At 46.9% G+C, this 20,067-nt stretch overlaps 1 protein-coding gene across 4 annotated transcripts in view; it reads left to right on the top strand.

Annotated features, from left to right (window-relative positions):
- Positions 1–1,010: 1,010 nt before the first annotated feature.
- LOC144158870 (uncharacterized) overlaps positions 1,011–20,067 on the top strand; it is a 72,623-nt gene continuing 53,566 nt past the window's right edge. The window contains exons 1-8 of one of the 4 annotated variants that reach the window (XM_077690040.1): positions 1,020–1,285; positions 2,953–3,002; positions 5,048–5,086; positions 5,414–5,449; positions 14,043–14,139; positions 16,969–17,081; positions 17,280–17,327; positions 18,350–18,385. In XM_077690040.1, the coding sequence (XP_077546166.1) occupies positions 1,213–1,285; positions 2,953–3,002; positions 5,048–5,086; positions 5,414–5,449; positions 14,043–14,139; positions 16,969–17,081; positions 17,280–17,327; positions 18,350–18,385 (492 nt within the window). In that variant the 5' untranslated portion in view covers positions 1,020–1,212. Of the gene's footprint in view, positions 1,286–2,952; positions 3,003–5,047; positions 5,087–5,413; positions 5,450–14,042; positions 14,140–16,968; positions 17,082–17,279; positions 17,328–18,349; positions 18,386–20,067 lie in introns of all 4 variants that reach the window. The other 3 variants (XM_077690043.1, XM_077690045.1, XM_077690042.1) reach the window with 3 other exon arrangements.

The following is a 20,067-nucleotide window of genomic DNA, read 5'->3' as shown; positions in this document are numbered from 1 at the left end:
TACTTCCAGCGAAACTTCCCATTTATTAGATTATACCTTTTTTACAACAATAAGGTTCCGCACGACGGAAACGTTGCTACAACGGTCAGTGACGAGTCCGTTACAACGTGTGGCTATAGTTACGACGCAAAAACAGAAGTCAGAAACAAAAAAAACACACACACACACACAACAAAGCATCGTAATTGTTTAAAGAAAACGAAGTAAAAACAAAACGCTTATCTTCTGTTTTGAAAAAGATGTAAGCGCCTAGGCTGTTGAAGCCGTGGTTGTTTTTCGTAGCGGTTTTTCCGGCAGGTGTCTAAATAGAAGCACCGGCTGGGCTGTCATTTCGTGCTTTTCAGCGCAAGCGACCGGATGAATCGAATCATCCAGTAGGATGCAAAATCATGTAGGACCTATTTCGCGAAACACTGTGTGCAAAGTATTTGCTTTAGCTCGGCTTGGAAGTTTCACACACACACACACACACACACACACACACACACACACACACACACACACACACACACACACACACACACACACACACACACACACACACACACACACACACACACACACACACGCGCACGCACGCGCACACGCACACGCACACGCACACACGCACACACACACACACACACGCACGCACGCACACACACACACGCACACGCACACGCACACGCACACGCACACGAACACGCACACGCACACGCACACACACACACGCACACGCACACGCACGCACGCACGCACGCACGCACACACACACACGCACACGCACGCACGCACGCACGCACACACACACGCACACACACACACACACACCAAAGCATCGTAATTGTTTAAAGAAAACGAAGTAAAAACAAAACGCTTATCTTCTGTTTTGAAAAAGATGTAAGCGCCAAGGCTGTTGAAGCCGAAATTGTTTTTCGTAGCGGTTTTTCCGGCAGGTGGTGTCTAAATAGAAGGGCGCGTTTTTAGCTCACCAAGGTAGAATACAGCACTTGGGGAGCTTTTGTATCGAAGCATGAGCGCGTTTATTCGGAGGGAAATCTGTAGGGCAATTTTGAAACAGGCGATTGGATGAAAGATAAAAAAACACCGCTTTCCTCAAAACAGGTCGCTGCGCCCATTTCAGCAGCCTCGGTCATAAAGGGAGCACTTGAGCGGATGAAATATAAATAGGGCGGGCTGCGTGGTACAGCCACATTCAGGATAGAAGCAGTCATGTCGTCATCCTCTTCCGTGGTCTTGCTGATTGTCCTGACCGCAACGTGCGCCATACCTGCTGAGTCGTCCGGTAAGGCTGTGAACGGTTTGGTAGCAAGCTCAACGCGCAGGGCAATGAAAAGACACAGGCTGAGTGAATCGTTTTTTTAGTAACAATCGTTACGGAACTCGCAAAAGCCGGCAGTGGAACAAACCGACGCATGCTTTAGATTTTATTCTGTTCACACGAGAGGGAAAGGATAAATAAGAGGCTTGTGTCGGCCAATAGAGATTTCTTTTGTTATTCCTGTGAATCGGCCCGTAGATAATTACCTCCAGAGTTGAAGAAAACTGAAGGCTTTTGGAAAAGACAGTATGTGCAATCCTTGTCTAGGCCGCTTTATACGTCTTGTTCGTTCGTTTAGGTCACCTAAAATGCATGCGACTGCTTTATGTAAGACAGAGAGAGAATAAACTTATTAAGTTTGCAAACTGTGATGCTTAGTCATCGGCCGTGAGGCCTTGGGCTCTGACCGCATCCTCAGCCAGCCGCACGGCCAACAGTTGATCTTACGGGCGGGAGCTGAGCAGCATGGTCTCCTACTGTTCATGGGTTATTTAAAGACTAAACATTTTATTGCGATCGTTCATGCCATGTTTGATGGCTGATTAGGAGTAGGGACTTACGTGTCAACAAAATAACGTGTCACCCGCCGTGGTGGCTCAGTGGCTAAGGCGTTGCGCTGCTCAGCACGAGGACGCGGGTTCGTTTCCCGGCCACGGCGGCCGCTTTTCTGATAAAGGCGAAAAGCAAAAACGCCCGTGTGTTCAAGATTTCGGCGCACGTTAAAGGTCCCCAGGTGGTCAAAGCCCCGCACTACGGCGCGCCTCATCGCCTGCGTTGCGTCGGCGCGTTAAACCTCACAATCAATCAATCAATCAACAAAATATCGTGTCACATTATGAGAACAGCACCCTCATGTTATTCATTGATAATACTAATGTTTCTCAAGAGTACAGCAAGCGTACTTTAACTCCACGCAACCAATTAGTTGCCAAATTTACCGAAGGAAACAGGCGGGGTGGAGAAAATCTGTGATGGTTATTTTCTAAAAAGTTGCTAGGTTTTTTTGTGACAGTTGCTGCGAAAACTTCCCACATGTGATAATATTGAAGAATCGTCTTTCAGCCGTGAAAATCACGGTAAAAGCGTGGAAAGGCACACAGAGATGGAAAGAGGAGTCTTTCTTCATAAGGTTAATGTACTGTATGTGCGAAGCAGCGCGAGAACGTGAAACCAAATTAATCGTGTGTATCTCTGTAACGCATTGCCACTCTATAATCGCCTGCGCCTGCGCCTTATCATTCAGTGGTGGCTGGACCGCCTGTGTGTGCGGTTCATAGCTAGCCAATCACGTCACCAGGCGAGGTCTTAACGACTGATACTGGGCTGACTGAGGGTACAGAAACAACGACGAGGCAAACCACGACCGGCGTCGGTTTTGGGACAAACGCACGATGCACGCACACGAAAGTGCTGCTTGGCGAGCGCTTGGTTCCTCAGTCTCGCCAAAGATGGCGCACCGGCTGGGCTGTCATTTCGTGCTTTTCAGCGCAAGCGACCGGATGAATCGAATCATCCAGTAGGATGAAAAATCACGTAGGACCTATTTCGCGAAACACTGTGTGCAAAGTATTTGCTTTAGCTCGGCTTGGAAGTGGCGAACCTGAGCACTTTCTTCTATTTTGTTTTTACAGCAGCACGATGTATCAATATCACAATTACCAACGTTCTTGATATCGGAAAGGTACGTACTTGCAAATTCTGTCCGTCTTCGTGACAGAATATTTTTGTGTGTACATTTCTACATGATGATTAGACCAGAAAGAAGGCCCGGCCCGCTGTACAAGTAGATTTTCCGTATCTTCTGCCTCGCTTAAATGTTTTTAGGTGAGTGAGCAAAACTATTCAGTTGGACTTAATTGTTCCCTTCCGGTTCATACAACATGCAAGACTGTTTTGATTAGGCGTAGAAATTACGTTCGTTGCGACATGGCGGATGCTTCGATAAAAAAAAAAGAAACAGGTCAGCTCAAAACGCCACGGAGACAAGGCCGAGAGACGTAAGGTGTAAAGACCGAGTGGTACTCTTATGTCAGAAATCTAATTCGCGCAAATGACATGCTCGCTCGGATTGAGGGGTCCAAGGTTGAGGGGGGCGGAGCATTCAAGGCGGTTGAATTAACAATTTTGGTGGATGATCCGAGATTATCTTTGATTGATTTTACATTTGTTCTTGCTCACCGATTTTAGCAGTTTCATCTCTCCTATCTGACCACTCTCATGGGTAGTTTTGCCCCAGTTGGCCTTCCGCCATCAAAACCCAACTATCATCATCATCATCATCGTCATCATCAGCAGCAGCATCATTCTAGTAGCAGCAGCCTTTAGAGACAGGGGAGAAGCAAGGGAGGACGCATCGCTTCGTGGAAAGATCATGTAACTCATGTACGGTCAAAGAATGCACTGATGAACTATGGGCGCACCAGTTTCAAGTATGTGGCCTGGTGAAATCTGATTATGACAGTGGTGGCATCCCACGTTCGTGCGAACGTGTAACGAGCGTATGTGCAGGTTGTGCGCTCTTCCTCCATAGTATGACTCGTTAAGTTTATTCAATGACTTTGCTAGGTTTGTCAATTACGTCTGAGCGGAACGTCAAGCTCGTCTCCAGGCAGCGTAGTTCGGCTGACATCGCTAGTCTCATTAAAGATTAGTCTCTTTGAACACGTCCGCATATTTCGGCCGATTACACGCTCAAGAAAATTACAACTTAACTTCGGAATAGGCTTTTACTGCGTGAAAAGGCAGCGTGCGAATTTGAAATTCCTAATGGGAACAATTTCATCTGGGCTGTTCAACGCAACGCCGCCAAGTAGTTGAACAATGAAAATTTTACATTTATGGATTACGGGAACTGATAATTGTACGGACACCTGCCTTTTTGATGATTTCCGTAATGCATATATGATGATTTCTGTGATGATTATATTGGCGGCGTAACCTCCCCGCCCCCCTTCCGTTTATTTACTAACATGAAGTCGACCAAATGTGGCTTTTGAGGGCAACAAACGACATTTTTGTTTAATGTGACTTTCCTGGTGTTCCATACTACTGCGTACTAAATTGAGTAATACGGTTAGATCACGTTCCAAGTTTTCGGATTAGAGACAAAGTGCCGTAAGGAGCGAAGTACGATAGAGACAAAGTGCCGTAAGGAGCGAAGTACGATAGAGACAAAGTGTCGTAAGGAGCGAAGTACGATAGAGACAAAGTGCCGTAAGGAGCGAAGTACGATAGAGAGCTACAGGTTAGCGACTAATGACATTGAGAGAGGCGATACTATCCCGCTAATCGCATTAGCGAGCTGTGGTGTCAGAGCTGTTTCATAATCCTGATTCTGATACTGGGCTGGGACGCGGATGTAGATGCGAGCGCAAACAACGAAGGTTCGATAAGCAGCCCCGCAGTACCTTTGACATTCAAAAAATGAAACATATCAGTTGTGTTTGGTTAGTAAATATGTGAATATCTCTGTGCTAAAGCCGCAAATTACGAATACGCGGAATAAGGCACGTCACAAGCAAGCACCAGTTCAATTTCCCAGAATAGCTCACTCGGTTATTACTTAGCAAATCAATAGCGTGTGTAATCGCCACCTGCGTGTGATCCCTCAAATAAAAGAAAACTTGTGTCCTAATAACACGAAAATGCTTTAGACTGTAATTGGCGGCCAGGAATATATCTCAGAGGCTTAGAGGTTATGGTTTCATTCATTTTTTTTCATTCTAGTGTCTTGGATCAAAAGCGGATTTCTGTTCATCCCCTTCTGTAAGTATTCGTTCCATAAATAACAATGATTAACACTGGCGTCGGCTTGTGTGTTCGTTCGAAAGGTTCAACTATCCTAAAACCATCTTCGTCTTTTATTTACTTACATACTTGTTTACATAGAAATTTATGACCGAACCTTTTTTTATAAATTTTAGAAATTTATAACCGAACCGAACCTTTTTTACCTAGTTTTCGTTTCCTTCGTTTCAATTTCTAAGGAGAGGGCAGAGACTTGAAGCTGGGCTTCGGTAATGCGAATTGTACATGCTGATTTTTAGAATTGTGAATTTTGTTGATGAAACGTTGCTTCTTTTGGACTAACAGGCTCCCATTACCGATGCCCTTGTGAAAATTGTTGGGGTGAGTACGCGGTTTTCTCTACATCACTAGATGGCTTATAAGTTAAGCGGAATACTTCTCCTCAATGATCACCAAGTAATGTGATGTTCTGTCCTACCATACCACGTACATTGTTTTATATTACGTATTCGCTTCTCTTCGAAACTTCTTGAACCTCCACATGGTACTAATAGGGCCAAATAAAAAAGTAGTAATGGCGTAGCAAAACAAAAAAAGCCTGAGGTTTCTGAACACTTCTGATCAATATTAGGATGCAATTAAAGAATGTATGCTGGTAGAATATTGTAACCACATACATACATACATACATACATACATACATACATACATAGATACATGCATACATACATACATACGCCCGTACATACATACATACATACATGCATACATACATACATACATACATACATACATACATACATACATACATACATACATACATACATACATACATACATACGTACGTACATACGTACGTACATACATACATAACATACAGACTATATGCTCTGGACAAGACATTACGTAGTGGTGTAAATCCCCGATCACTGCAGATGAACACAGAGACGATCGCACGAGGCCCACCTTGAATAGACAAGCTGTGGTCTTTGCTGAGCCCGTTCGGATATGGTATAGCAATGTTGCCTCCGATCTAGTAAGTCCCTTTGTGACGGAAGGTGGTGATAGGGATTTCCCAAGTGCTTGAAATGTTCGACGACTGTTCGCCTGAAGTCGTTCGAGCGTACTGCAATGCTCTCAGCGATTCGAAAGCTGGCAGCCCCATAAAGCACTATGGACCACACCGTCTTTCCAAGGGGTCATTGGATGCTGCGCAGAGGCGTGTCGCGCCCATGGGGCAAGAATCATTGAGGAGGCGCAACAGGGCTTGTTCCGGCGGCGCGATAAAATCACGGCGCCGGGCACTACCGGGCACGGCACCGACTCGCCCTCTGTAGCGAGGCGCCAAAGGGAGAAGGGCGCTTTCCGAAATGGCTCGGCGGTTCAAGGCCTCAAGGTCAGTCAGTGCATAGCCAGCTGATGTCATGGGTATACGACGCCCACGAATCGCTCAAGCGACTGAACTTTCATTAGAGTCGGTTTGCGGCGGAAGAAATCTTGGCGTTTTATTAAACAACTTTGTCGTTAGACCAAGGGCCATTAATTTTAAATGCATAGCATTTTAGTAACTCACAATGTCACGCGGCGTTGGCGTGCGCTGTCGTAGTCCGCATGCGCGTCTTGTAGTCCGCATGCGCGCCCTGTCGTAGTCCGCAGGCGCGCCTTGTCGTAGTCCGCAGCCAGGAAGAAATAACAGTTTCCGGCGCCCGGTTTCGAACCCATGACGCCGCGGGCGGAACGCAAGGTGCCCGGCGCACAACCGACCGAGCCACGAAACCGACACAGATTTCGATGCACCGAACGCGCCTTATATCCTTCACTCCTTTCTCGTTTGTTTCGAAAGCGCCACAAGTTGTCCCGCGCTTCCAAAAGATGGCGACACGGGTCCCGCGATCAAGAGATACGACTTGCCGGCGCACCCCCTCGGAAATGCTGTGCATTTGATCGTGCCCCTCGCGAGGGGGATGTCTTTTTATGTGGCTTCTTAAGCCCCGTAAAGCTGTGTACACGCGACTTTTGGTCAAAGACGTCTTCTCAGAAACCTCGGGAAAACAAAAAGGGGGGAGTAGGAATAACTAAATTGAGTTGAAATGGACCCGAAGGTTGTCAACCATAGCTTAAGACCCCCCCTTCTCCTCCCACCTGTCACGAGTTAGTCAGCTTCGGTGTGAAAGTGAGGCTGAAACTTCTACCCTCAACTTTCGATGGGGGCCGCAAGCACACTCAAGAAATTTTTTTTAGAGCCCGAAACCTACAATAAAAAAACCATGTGTTTGAGAAGCTATGTATGAGAAGCTATCAGTTCCAGTGAATGATGGTTCCTATCCTCTATGCCATTAGTTTTATATTTAGGCTATTCTAACTTCCCCGCCCTGCATGTGCAACATGAAAAGCGCGCGCAAATCTTAGAAGCCCGCGAGAGGCGAGAGGGAACCACTCGTGGCGAGAAGGCGGCGTCGGCAAACGCCGTCTGCCCCGGGATTCCTTCTAGCACTTCGTTTCAAGGACGGTACGGCTTGTAACTAGGGGAGTATTAGTAATAACTACTGCTAAAACGCCCAGCACTTATATTTATTTACTTTACAAAAAAGAAATCTGGCAATATTTACAATATATTTGATGATATTACAGTTTTTGTGCGTCGCGTTCGTAGAAGAAGATGTAAATTATGGCAACGCGCTTGACGCGTCATCTATTCTTCTGCTCCGCAAGCTGCATTTCCTCCTCGCCAGACAGTGACATTAACGCGCCGCGCGCCTGCGCTGTCCCAGCCCAGCGGATTCCCCTTCTCAAATACTTCTTTCTTCGTGGTCGCGCCTTCTACTAAGCTTCCTTGAGGAGACGGAACTGGCAAGCTCGTGGTGAAAGGGCACTGCCAATCACAAATAGGAGGAGCTTGGGCGGAGCAATTGCCGGCATATCCAGCCAGGCTAACCCCGCCTGATCCCACACAACAACCACCACCACCACCATATACATGCATGCATGCATGCATGCATGCATACATACATACATACATACATACATACATACATACATACATACATACATACATACATACATACATACATACTTACATACATACATACATACATACATAACATTATCACCGCTATCCACATAATAAGACAGTTACAGACAAGGGCAAAACAAAACGTTACTCTGAGCGGCCATGCGATGGTAGACCGGAGCTTAAAGGGATACTGAAACAAAATTTTGAAGGCGAGATAACTTCGGAGATAATTGTTGGGAATACACATACATAATTTGCAAACTATCAGCGGCAAATACAGCCTAGAACATATTTAAAATCAATTTTAATGTGTGCGAAACACAACCGAGCAACCAGCGGAGGACCTTGCGCAATCGACATTCCCGGGATATTTTGTAAATAAACAACATCTAAACAGGTCACGAGTTTGTGTTGGCCGCTTCCGTGCCGGCGTTTTTCGCCGGCTCGCCGGCCCAATCGGAGGTCGGAGCTTCTGCTCTCGAGCAACGAACGACCCGATCGTTGGTGGCGGAGGCGCCGTGATTTCGTCGGCTCATCGGGCAGCTGGCCGCGATTCCAGGCACCCTGTTTCTATTGCTATTTATTACACTGGACGCGAAACCCCCTCGGGGACACGAAAAGCGCGCTGGGCGGGCCGCACGGTCGCTGCGAGGGCGGCGGCCACGGCCGCGAAGTGGCGCAGGCCGGCACAGATAGCTCAAGCGATAGCTCGTTACGGCTGCACGAAATGGGACCCAAGCCCCAAACATCGCAGCAAATAGGAGGAATAAGTTAATGATGCGATGGTGGGTTGCATGAAAAATCATCATCTGCCCCGCTTACGAGAGCGGCAACCGAATATCCGCCGCAGTACTAAGCCGAACACATCTGTAGGCGGACCGGTAGGCAGATTGGCCGACTGCTCCCAGTGCGCGTCTTCCCACCCAGTGGGGCTCTTCGATTTACAGTCTCGGACTCACCGCTGATTCTCCGAGAGGCAGTCCGGCATTCGATTTTCCCGTCTATCCCTATGGCTTCGGGGAAACCTCGTACTAACCGCGGACTATCCGCGGTGAGTCCGAGATTGTAAATCGCAGAGACCCACTGTCTCGAGCGTCGCGCGTCGTTCTCTAGCCGCGGTAGCAATTTGCACTCGCAGCGTCTAGATTACGTCCACGGTCGCTTTTTAATTAAGCGGCTCACGAGATCAGTATGTGGGGGCATTCACAGAAACTTCCGGCGACGCGCATTCGACAGTGCTACGGCAGCTCTGCTCTGTGATATCCATCCGACGGTCACGTGGTCAGCTGTTTTTACACAAAATCTCGCGCTTCGCGGCACCCGCTGAAACCGAAACTGCGACTGGCCACATTGAAAACGCTTCCTATTAAACAACCGTCGCACGCTCAAGCAAATAAGGTTTTCTCACGTGATAGGCAGGTCATTAGCTACTTATCGCAACAACAAAAACCAAGATAAAAAATTGTTGTCTTAGTGCCCTTTAAAAGGACACTGAAGTGAATTTGCCAAACTCGTTTTTGTTTGCATTGCATGGACTGGCTCAAATGAATGCACCTTTAATCGTTCATCCGGTCGATAACGCAGTATTTAATTTATGAAGCCTGAAAGAAGAAATAATACCATGCGACATTCGCTGCGGCCTCAACAACTATAACAGCAGTGACGCGCATACGAAATGCGATGTTGATCAGATGATGTCAAAGATTAGAATTCAAACCAGTTATGGTTTCGGTTCTTTGAAGCAACATGCATGTTTGGCATCTGACGTCCTCTTTGGCTGGATATTCTCGATATTTCACTAAACGGTATACCGCGCTTCTGCCATGTTGTCGGCTGTAAAATGCGTCAGGTAAGCCTGCCAGCACGGCTTGGAATCGTAACGATCACTAGACGAGAGAGAGAGAGAGAGAGAGAGAGAGAGAGAGAGAGAGAGAGAGAGAGAGAGAGAGAGAGAGAGAGAGAGAGAGAACACTTTATTTAACCAAGGGTTAGCGCAGCTTGGTGGCCGAAGACCGTAGAGCTTCGGCGGCTGTGGCTGCCCGACCCGTGAGTGACTTCTGGAGATCCAGGCTTGAGCATCCAAGCGCTGCTTCATACGCAGTGTATGAACACCCTCCGCGGCACGGGAGACGCTCAAATGCGATGCGATTTGGCCCCACCTTTGGAGTTTGCCTGGCTCGTGCCTGTAGCGTGAGAGGCGCATTCGAAACAGTCCAAGGGTCAGCTGATTCGGCACTGTGCCCGCAAGCAGTCGGTGCTTATCGCAACACCACGCCAACCTGAACTCGCAAGCGCGCCCGTGTCAGTGTGCACGCATTCTGAGAACTCGCTCGTGGAGCAATGGACGTTACAGCACAAAAATGGTGAATTCAGTATAGTGAATATTACTCAAAAACGAATAAATCAACCTAAAAAACAACATGCGCTTTCGGGGATTCAAACTTGCGAATTGCAAAACGATCACGTAATGCTTCAGAACACTCGGCCATAAGGCAGCGTAGTCGGGAACGGACATATGAAGTATATATTGTATAGCCTGTTTACTTTTTATTTGTTTATTTTAGTTTTAGCATTCCAAGAAACTCAGATGACGATTTCTGGAATAACGCTCATGCAGTAAGCGCCCCAAAATACCCGCAGGTATACGCCTCGAGCTTCGTGATCGCTGCGCCGCCTGCCGCCGCTTCTCCGCGGCGCTTACGGGATGTCCGCTGCGCAGCTGATAGCGGCTTATGCAATGTTTTGGTTCTCTTTCGCTTCTTTTTGCCTTTCCGCGCCCTGAACATCTTGTTATGTTGATGTCTGTAAGGAAATAGTACATTTAGGGCTCTTCAAAAAAACAGATGCGTCCTGATTAGAGTGCTCGAACGCCAACAAGAGCTAACCGGGGACGCGGTACTGCGCGCTTCTTCGCCGCCCTTACGGCAGTCGGCGACGGCAGCGGCATATCACCACTGTCACCTCCGAATATCTCAGGGGCAAGCGAATTCTATTGACGCCTCGTTTAGTCCTAATATTGGCACAGTGAGAGGTTGGTATTGTTTTGCAGCGCGGACAACGAATTCGGCTTTGTTTTGAATGTATACGTCGTAAAAAAATCATTCGTGGAGGTGATTACCTAATACCTGACCATAGCTTGTATACCCTTATAGAAATAGAAGCCACGCGAACGTGTTAAGTATATTCCAAGTCTGTGGGTCGTTAAATACGTGCCCACTCCCGTCTGATAGCATGGACCAAGGAGAGTTAATGAAACCACGGAAAAATACATGGTCTGCCGAGTCCGGAAGCAGCGGGAATGAAAAAACCCAGTACAGCTTCGGAAATCCTAGAGACGTTCGTCTTACCTTACACAAGGTTGAACTCACTGGACCAACTAGATGCGAAATGCACTGATATTTTCAAGACAGGGAGGTGGAGGAGAGGTGCGCTAATTAACTGTCGTTAAAAATGCGGAGCGAAATCAAGGAATGGCCGTTTTAGTAATCACACACAAGCTGAGTGTTCACTTTTATTTTGTTTTTCGACTTTAACGAACAGCTGATTACTCAGCGGACACATTGTTTGAAGTATACAGTACGGAAGTTCACAAGCGATTGAAGGTGTCGTTGGAAGAGTGTGGTATCTCATAAGGCCCTCTGATTTCACTTTTGTGCTAAATTCTGCAGGCTCCCTGTGTCATTTGATGACGTTGCGAAGAAGCGTTTAGTCACGCCCTGGATATAAGCGGGGGATATATGTAACCAATGACTGTTTGGGAAAGCTCACCCCGCGACAAGATGACCCAGCCGTAAATTATTTGTGCTGACTCCAGGATGTAATTTTGCATTATCCATAGTACTTATTGCGTAGAATGTCCGTAAAATTTATGCCACATTGGCTTGTTCATGGTAGTGATCAATATCCGAAATATGAAGCGTAGCCGGCGGGCTGTCAGGTATTAGTGCTCCGCTGGATTATGAAAGCACACGAAACCGATTTACATCGTAGTGTATAGCCGTGGCATGAGCATCTAAAGTAACGCTGCTTACGGTGGTACTGTTAGTCAATTTCAGGGCAGTGGAATTACAATCAGCTCCATGCATAGGCTGGTTTCGCGACGCCGGGCTGTGACACACACCTGGTGCTTATGCGGACAAATTGTACCACAGTAAGATCGCGTCAAAAGCGTTTACAGTCTCGTAAATACACCACATTTGCGAACAGAGTGATTGTTCCACATAAATATGTATTTCCAACGCATACAAACGGAAAATATCGGTCGCGAACGTGCCTCAAGAGCAACGGCGACAGTGGTGAGCGGGCCGGCGACTCCCGCGTATGCTTTCGAAACGGGCCGCTAGAGGGATTTCAGTGGCGCCCCTACAAGCAGCGCTCGAGGCGTATACCTCATCTCTAGCGACTGCATTCGTTAGGCAGAAAAGCGATCGCAAATGTGTGGTCGCGCTGTTGACCGCTGTGGTTGCTCACCCTGCGCAAAAAGGGCTTGCAGAACCTTAATTTTCCGCTGTACAATAAATGTTTCGGTTGATTGTCATTCCTTAGTACCTATATTATCTTCGCTAACTCTTCTTCCACCTTTCATTGGCCTTAAATTTCTCTACTAGAGTACAAGTCAGCGAAGCGTTGCATGTGCGCTTGTGTTGAGCTACTTGGACTCAGAGCTTGATACAGTCTACAAACTAGCCAACTTAAGGCACATTCTTCCAGGCACAAATCGTGTCGTAGCTTAGTTTCAAATGAGCGAACGAATTGCGATAACCCACCGGCGGCCAGCCGACAAAACGCTGGGCTGAGTGATTATATGTCGGAGGGTCGGCGAGCCGTGCAGTAGCGCAGTCAATCCAAGCCATCTTGTTTTAACGTCATACCGAACGTCATAGGAAATCGGCAAGAAGGATTCAGAGAGGACGACAGCGCTTTTGAATTGACTTTTTCACTAAATAAAGTCGCGTAAACCTAGCAAGAGCGGTCGAAACACGGCCTAGAGACTCCAGACTACAATTTGCGCTAGTAATCCCACAATGTTTACAAATCACTTCAGTGTCCCTTTACGACAGCCGCTGAGTACGGCCGGAAGGTCCTTGCACGAAGGTCGTCGGCGACGAGTATCCGGCCATCCCTAATGCTCGCACTCAACAGGCCTGCCCTCGAAAGAGAGCGTGAAGGCCAACTCCGGCTGGGGGCGCAACGTTCGGCTGCGCGTCTGTGGGTTAAAAAAAAACATGACTAAAGCAAATTCATAATCAGTTGGTTCATGATTTTTGGACAGTGAAACCAGTGGTAAGGTGGCCACTCAAAGAAGTTGCCGCCCGTTCTTTTTCCCTGTCCTTTGTGCAGTGTCCTTACGACGTAGTTTTCACTTTTAGAAAATGAGAATATACGCAGGACGGTTATATTAGGGTGCAGTTACCTGACTATAGATGAAGTATAGTTTAACAACGGCAATGTGTCGTCGATGTGCATGTGCGCACTGGCGTGCGTAAGTGCGCGCGCGCGCATTGCCAGGACTTGGTCCGGATTGTGTTAATAACAATGATGGCATTTATGGACCTTTGGTTTTTTTACTGGCCTTTGATTGTGACTACGTGGGCAACTGAAAGACTGAAACATAACTCTCACGGCAGTAGGTCTACCTAAGGCAAATCGGATTCTTAAACAATGTCGGACTGTCGGTTTGAACTAATAATATATGTAATGTGCAAAAGGTAGCCTAGTAACGCTGGGTGTTTCCACATGTGGCCTTTTCACTCTACACGTCCAAGCAAATTTCCAAGGACGCAAAAATCTATCTGCATCAACTACAATGCACAAAAAAGCAGTAAAGTTTTTGGGAACGCAATAGTTTGCACCCACACAGGTTAGGGTGATCACATGCATTTAATTTACGAAATTTCTCATCGTGCTTAATTCTCATATCCTTAAAAAAAGTGACTTCTGGCTCTTTTTTTTCCTTTTCAGTGTGCTTTTAAAGGTGTTCTCCAGTATGGCTCACCTGAAGGCATACTCAACGCGCTATTTGGACCTGGAAGGATTCTTCTCAACAGCCTTGAGCTAGGTACGGCCGACATGTCTTTGACTGCGCTGCCAGACACCCACTATTTTTTTACGTTCTTGATGTCTCAGCTAGTGACGAACCAGTACCCGCTACAGGAAATGGCGCTAATCATTTACGGCTGAAAAAAATCTTAAGAGTTAAAAAATTGTCTAAGTAGGAAACTTCTTCCTTTATTTTGTCTCATGAAAATCGATGGGGTCTTTAAACAAAGCACCCAGCAATGGACATTGCCACCGAGGTCACTTTTTATTTCATTACGAATAACCTCGGGATTTTTTTATTGCATCTTGCTTAGTGTGAACGAACTGCTTCTCAGGATCCGGCTAACGTTGAAACCTAACGTCAATTATTCAAAATCCAGAATGGCTTGTCGCTTAGCCTTGTAGTGTTTCAGCTTTCGCGAATTGAAATATATTTGTCACACACCTGTTAGTGCACACAAAGGAAATATATATATATAGGCGTGGGTTCGGTCCCCACTCTGGGCGCGTGTTTTTCTTTCTTTCTTTCTTCCTTATATTAAAAAAAATCTGAACTTCATTAACCGTAGTAAAAAATAGAGCCTAACCACACCCCTATGCCTCCTTTGGCGTTGTAGACTGCCGACCCATGTTTCTGTATATATATATATATATATATATATATACAGAAATAAGAGTTGGCAGTCAAGAAAAAATCGGAAAGCAAAGGGGAGGATGTGGTAGGTCATTGAAACAACAGATAAAGAATTTGGAAAGAAAGAAAGCGGAGAAAAAACGCCCGCCAGGTGGGATCCGAACCCACGACCTCCAGAATACCGGTCTGGTGCGATGACCACTACGCTTCCGGCGAGGTGATTTTCCCTCCGTTTTCTGGGGTATTTATGTGAATGTAATTTTTTCCTGTGCTTGGGGGTGGTAGTCAGCGCCACTCTGACTTCTCGGGGTGAATGGGGACCTTCTTTTTCATCCCCGGGCCGTGACTCGAGTGTCTACGACATGTCGAGAGTGGTCAACCAGCGTTGATCCCTCTTAAGCTCCCTATGGCACCAATACTGCCAGAACAGAGGCCCGCGCTATGAATGTAGCGAATCAGAATTGGAAATGAGGGGCTCGTAGAAATAACACAGAAATAAGAGTTGGCAGTCAAGAAAACCTCGGAAAGCAAAGGGGAGGATGTGGTAGGTCATTGAAACAGATAAAAAATTTGGAAAGAAAGAAAGCGGAGAAAAGCGGAGCTTGGCTACCACCCCCAGGAAGCGGAGCTTGGCTACCACCCCCAAGCACAGGAAAAAATTACATTCACATAAATACCCCAGAAAGCGGAGGGGAAAACCGCCCCGCCGGTAGCGTAGTGGTCATCGCACCAGACCGGTAAGACCGGTATTCTGGAGGTCGTAGGTTCGGATCCCACCTGGCGGGCATTTTTTCTCCGCTTGCTTTCTTTCCAAATTCGTTATCTGTTTCAATGACCTACCACATCCTGTTTGCTTTCCGAGGTTTTCTTGACTGCCAACCCTTATTTCTGTGTTATTTCTACGAGCCCCTCATTTCCTATATATATATATATATATATATATATATATATATATATATATATATATATATATATATATATATAAATCTATATATATATAGGGAGAAATAAAACTTGGAATATGGTAGAGAACACAAGAAAAGAAAACTTCGAACAAGGTACAAACCACGATTGTTGCCAACGTTTCAGCAAAGAGACTAGCCTTCGTCAGGGCCTTGCCTTCGTCACTTTCTTTCTGTTTTCCAAAATTCTTTATCTGCTTCAGTGACGTACCACATTCTCCCCTTTGCTTTCCGAGGAATTCTTGACTGCCAACCCTTATTTCTGTCTTTATTCAACGAGCCCCTCATTTCCCTTTCTGATTCGTTACATGCATTGCGAGGGCCTCTGTTCTGGCAGTCTTGGTGCCAAAGGTAGCTGAAGAGGGTTCAACGCTGGCCGACCACTCTCGGCATGTCGTAGACACTCGAGTCCCGGCCCGGGGGTCAAAAAGAACGTACCTTTCACCCCGGGTAGTCCGAGTGGCGCTACCTACCACCCACAAGCGCAGGAAACAAATATACCTTAACATAAATACCCTAGAAAGTGGATGGTAAAATAGCCCGCCGGCAGCGTAGCGGTAATCACACCAGACGCGTATTATGGAGGTCATGGGTTCGGATCCCACCCGGCGGGCATTTTTTTCTCCACTTCCTTTCTGTATTTCAAAATTCTTTTAACTGTTTCAGTGACCTACCACATTCTCCCCCCTGCTTTCTGAGGCATCCTTTACTGCCAACCCTTATTTCGGTCTTTATCCAACGAGGCCCTCATTTCCAATTCTGATTCGCTATAAATAAAAGTAATCCCTGATTATAACGAAATCGCTTTACTCGAAATATATTCTGTTCCCAGCCTAAACGCATGAATTTTAGGCCGCATTATTCGAAGTGCACGAAGAGCTTCTCTGTGATGGGACTTTCTGTCGTGTGTGTGTATATATATATATATATATATATATATATATATATATATATATATATATATATATATATATATATATATATATATATATATATATTGCGCTTTGTGTCATATTAACGAATTGCTATCGAGCTGTGTTGTTTTCGTTCTCGGTCATAATTGTATGTGCTTGCTGATGCTTAGTAATGGACATTTTCTCTACATTGTACGCGGGTTCTGTAGTGTAGGCATGGTGACCTGCGCGACTAGTCGAGTTCTTCTCGTAGACATGCCAACACTCCGTTTTTTTTGTCATTATCCTTGAGTGCTGTTTAAGTTCGAACGAAAGCTTGAGCTCTCTTTATTATGCAGGGTATGTTCTCAACAATATTGCTCAGTCGAGTGATGGTCATTTGCTGAAAACAGAGAACACGTGCGGAGATCCACTGGTCATTAATCTCCCACCGACAGGAGTTATCGGAAAGGTAGGTCCCCACAGCATCGCAAAGGTGTTGTCTTTCTTTTACTGTTCCCTGTTTACATATTGATCTTGAAGATCAGGAAACGACTCGCAATCATTTATATGGAAGTCTGTTTGCCGTCTGCCTACTTTCTAGTATCTACTAGTTGACAGTAATGTTTCTTTTGCAGTTTACTCTCTTGCTCTTTTTTTTACGTTTCAGTGCGTCGACGACCTAGTCGTAACCTGCCAAAACGGCCACCTGGCTGAGGTAAGAGTCAAAGTTTCGCTCGTCCAATCTTATGCGCAAATAGCCAGTTTGAACTTCTGGTAACCTAGTCAAATGTTTTGAAGCCAGTTCCTACGTAGAGCAAATGTGCTGCGGAAGAACAAAAACCTCGGCCCATCTCCACTAACGGAAAAACTGGGGAGGGGCGAAGCATGCAGTGTGTAAGTCTATTCTTAGCGCCTTCGGGTTTTTGCCAACGGAGATGAACCCATTGGTGGGTGAGGTATGAAGCTTTGCTGTCAAAGCCTTTTGTTTTCGAAACACGAAGTTCTCTAGCGCGAGGCGTAAACGAGTTTCCCGGTGTTTTAGTAGAGTGACTACATCAGACAACGATTACGGCGACGACGACAGGAGACGCCAACAGCCCCAGCCGCTAAGGGGCTTCGACCCTAAAACAAAACGACCTGCTCGATGGACACCGTTTGAAATGAAAGCGGAGGCCTCGCGGTCCGCTTGCCGGAAATAACTTTGCGAATAACTTTCCTACAATTGAAAGATAATGCAAGTGAAAGCAATCTTAGATTGTGGATGTAATGTAGTGATTCTCCGGTTGTGTGACGAATCTGTGTCCAAGCCGAACGCCCTTCCCTCCCCTCTTCGACGAAAGCAGCCCGAGCCCGAAAGTTAGTAATTTCGAAACGTAACGTGAGGGGCACTTGTAAGTAGCGGATATTGAGAAGTGCTGGAGAGCTTGTTTCGCAAAAAAGAAAAAGAGAGCAAGTACAGAAAACCCTCGTTATTGCGAAGTTGTCGGCAAAAAACATTGGTTACATTGTAATCAATATTTCGTCAAAACCAGGTATAACGGGGTATAATATATGGCAGTTCGAATGAAGCGACATTTCGAAAAAAAAATTTGCTATCGCGACGCCTTAACATTCTAATGGCTTACCATTAACCATCCTAACATCTATAAACAGTGTATTATAAAGGTATTTTTTTGGACTTCTACGTAGAGCATGTTTTTGACTCAACCATTTTTCTGCCCTTTCTATGTGGACCAGGATGCGACCGTTGTAGAAGTGATGGAAACGCTCCAGGTAGGTCAATTTGTAACACTTAAAGGACTACTGATACGAAATTTTCGTGTTACGTTTTTATTTTTTTTTTTTCGCTGCTATGGGTACCTATTAGCCCACTAATCATAGAATGGCGCATTAGACGTTCGACCGCAGCACAAACAATCATTTACGGCGTCGTTTATTCGTGTCAGTTTCGGTTTCGACAAAACGAACGCCGAGCGGCCGCCATGGCAGGAGGTAGCACCTGACGTCACCATTCTTGATGCACTGCTGCCGGTCTCGACGCGCGCGCGAGCGAGCGCACGCCCAGACCGGCCGAGGCCTTCACCATCCTCGCGCGCCCGGGCAGCATGACGTCAGTCCCAAAACCATGACGTATACACACGGTGTAGCAGCGCGCGCTAACCGCAGCCAGCGCGTCGGCTACGTTACGACGCTGGAGCACCTGCTATGCTCCTGCCCAGAGTTTGCAGCACACCGAGGAGTGCTGCAGACCTCGCTCCAGCGTCTTGGGCTGCCCTACCAGCGCCTTGAGAGTCTGCTGTTCCCAGCGGACCCCGACAGCACCCGCCGTGACGCCTTCCGCCTCCTGCTGGCCTACCTGGAGGCCGCCGGGCTAAACAAGCGCCTGTAGACAGCAGTCTGCCGTCCGCGCCATTACTGCTGCTGCTTCACTTATTTTCACGTAGAGGCTCCCCGTTTTTCTTTTTCACGCCTACCTATCTCTTTTATCACCCCTTTCTCCTCTCTAATCTTTACATCCCCTTCCTCCTCCTCCCCCCGCACTGGGTTGTATGCAGGTGAGCCCCCAGTTGGGCTCAATAATATCCCCAGTGCACTTCCTTTCCTTTTCACCCGAACCACCTAATAGTAGTAGCGGCTACGTTACGGGAGCCCCGACGTCGGCTGTTTGGGGGAAGTAGCAGATGATGTCATGCTGGCCCGCTCAGGGCGTTCTCGTGCGGGCAGAGATTAAAATTGATTTAAAACATGTTATACTGAACGGCTACTGTTGAAACTTGCTGGGAGATATCTCCTGATAAAAAGGAAGCATTTTGCATAGTTATCTCAACTTTGAAATTTGGTGTCACTACTCCTTTAACGTGGTTGTTACCGTTCGGCTAGCGCTTCTGCACTGCGCACGCGCAGTGCCAATCAGCGTGACATGTCGGAACAATATGCCGTTCCGGAACTATCCGGCCGTGCAGATTTCTAATGCGCAAGCTTTTTTAAGTGCGAATGCACTTCTTAAGCGAGCCTGAAGCGTCCGCCGCCGTCCGCATAGCAACAGCTGCGGGTGCGCGCGCTCCTCGTCTTCCTTGGCAACGGGGGGAGATGGGCGCGCGCTGCCTGGCCGCTGACATGGCACATACCCACGTGGGGGATTGGCCAGGAATCGGGCGTGAGAAGGGCTAATGCACCCGCTTAAAGGAGTACTGACACGAAATTTCAAAGCTGAGATCCGCTCTAGCAATCAAGTACAACGACAACACAAATAGATGTCTGTGCATGGCACATACCCACGTGGGGGATTGGCCAGGAATTGGGCGTGAGAAGGGCTAATGCACCCGCTTAAAGGAGTACTGACACTAAATTTCAAAGCTGAGATCCGCTCTAGCAATCAAGTACAACGACAACACAAATAGGTGTCTGTGAATAAATGCATCTTTCTTTCTTTGTAGTTGTTTGTGTGTGTGTGT

The sequence above is a fragment of the Haemaphysalis longicornis genome, unplaced genomic scaffold (assembly GCF_048455015.1).
Source record: "Haemaphysalis longicornis isolate Haplotype H1 unplaced genomic scaffold, Haemaphysalis longicornis Haplotype H1 scaffold_10, whole genome shotgun sequence".
NCBI classification, from domain to species: Eukaryota; Metazoa; Arthropoda; class Arachnida; order Ixodida; family Ixodidae; genus Haemaphysalis; species Haemaphysalis longicornis.
Note: the sequence above shows the minus strand (reverse complement) of the source record. Positions and strands in the feature narration are given on the sequence as shown.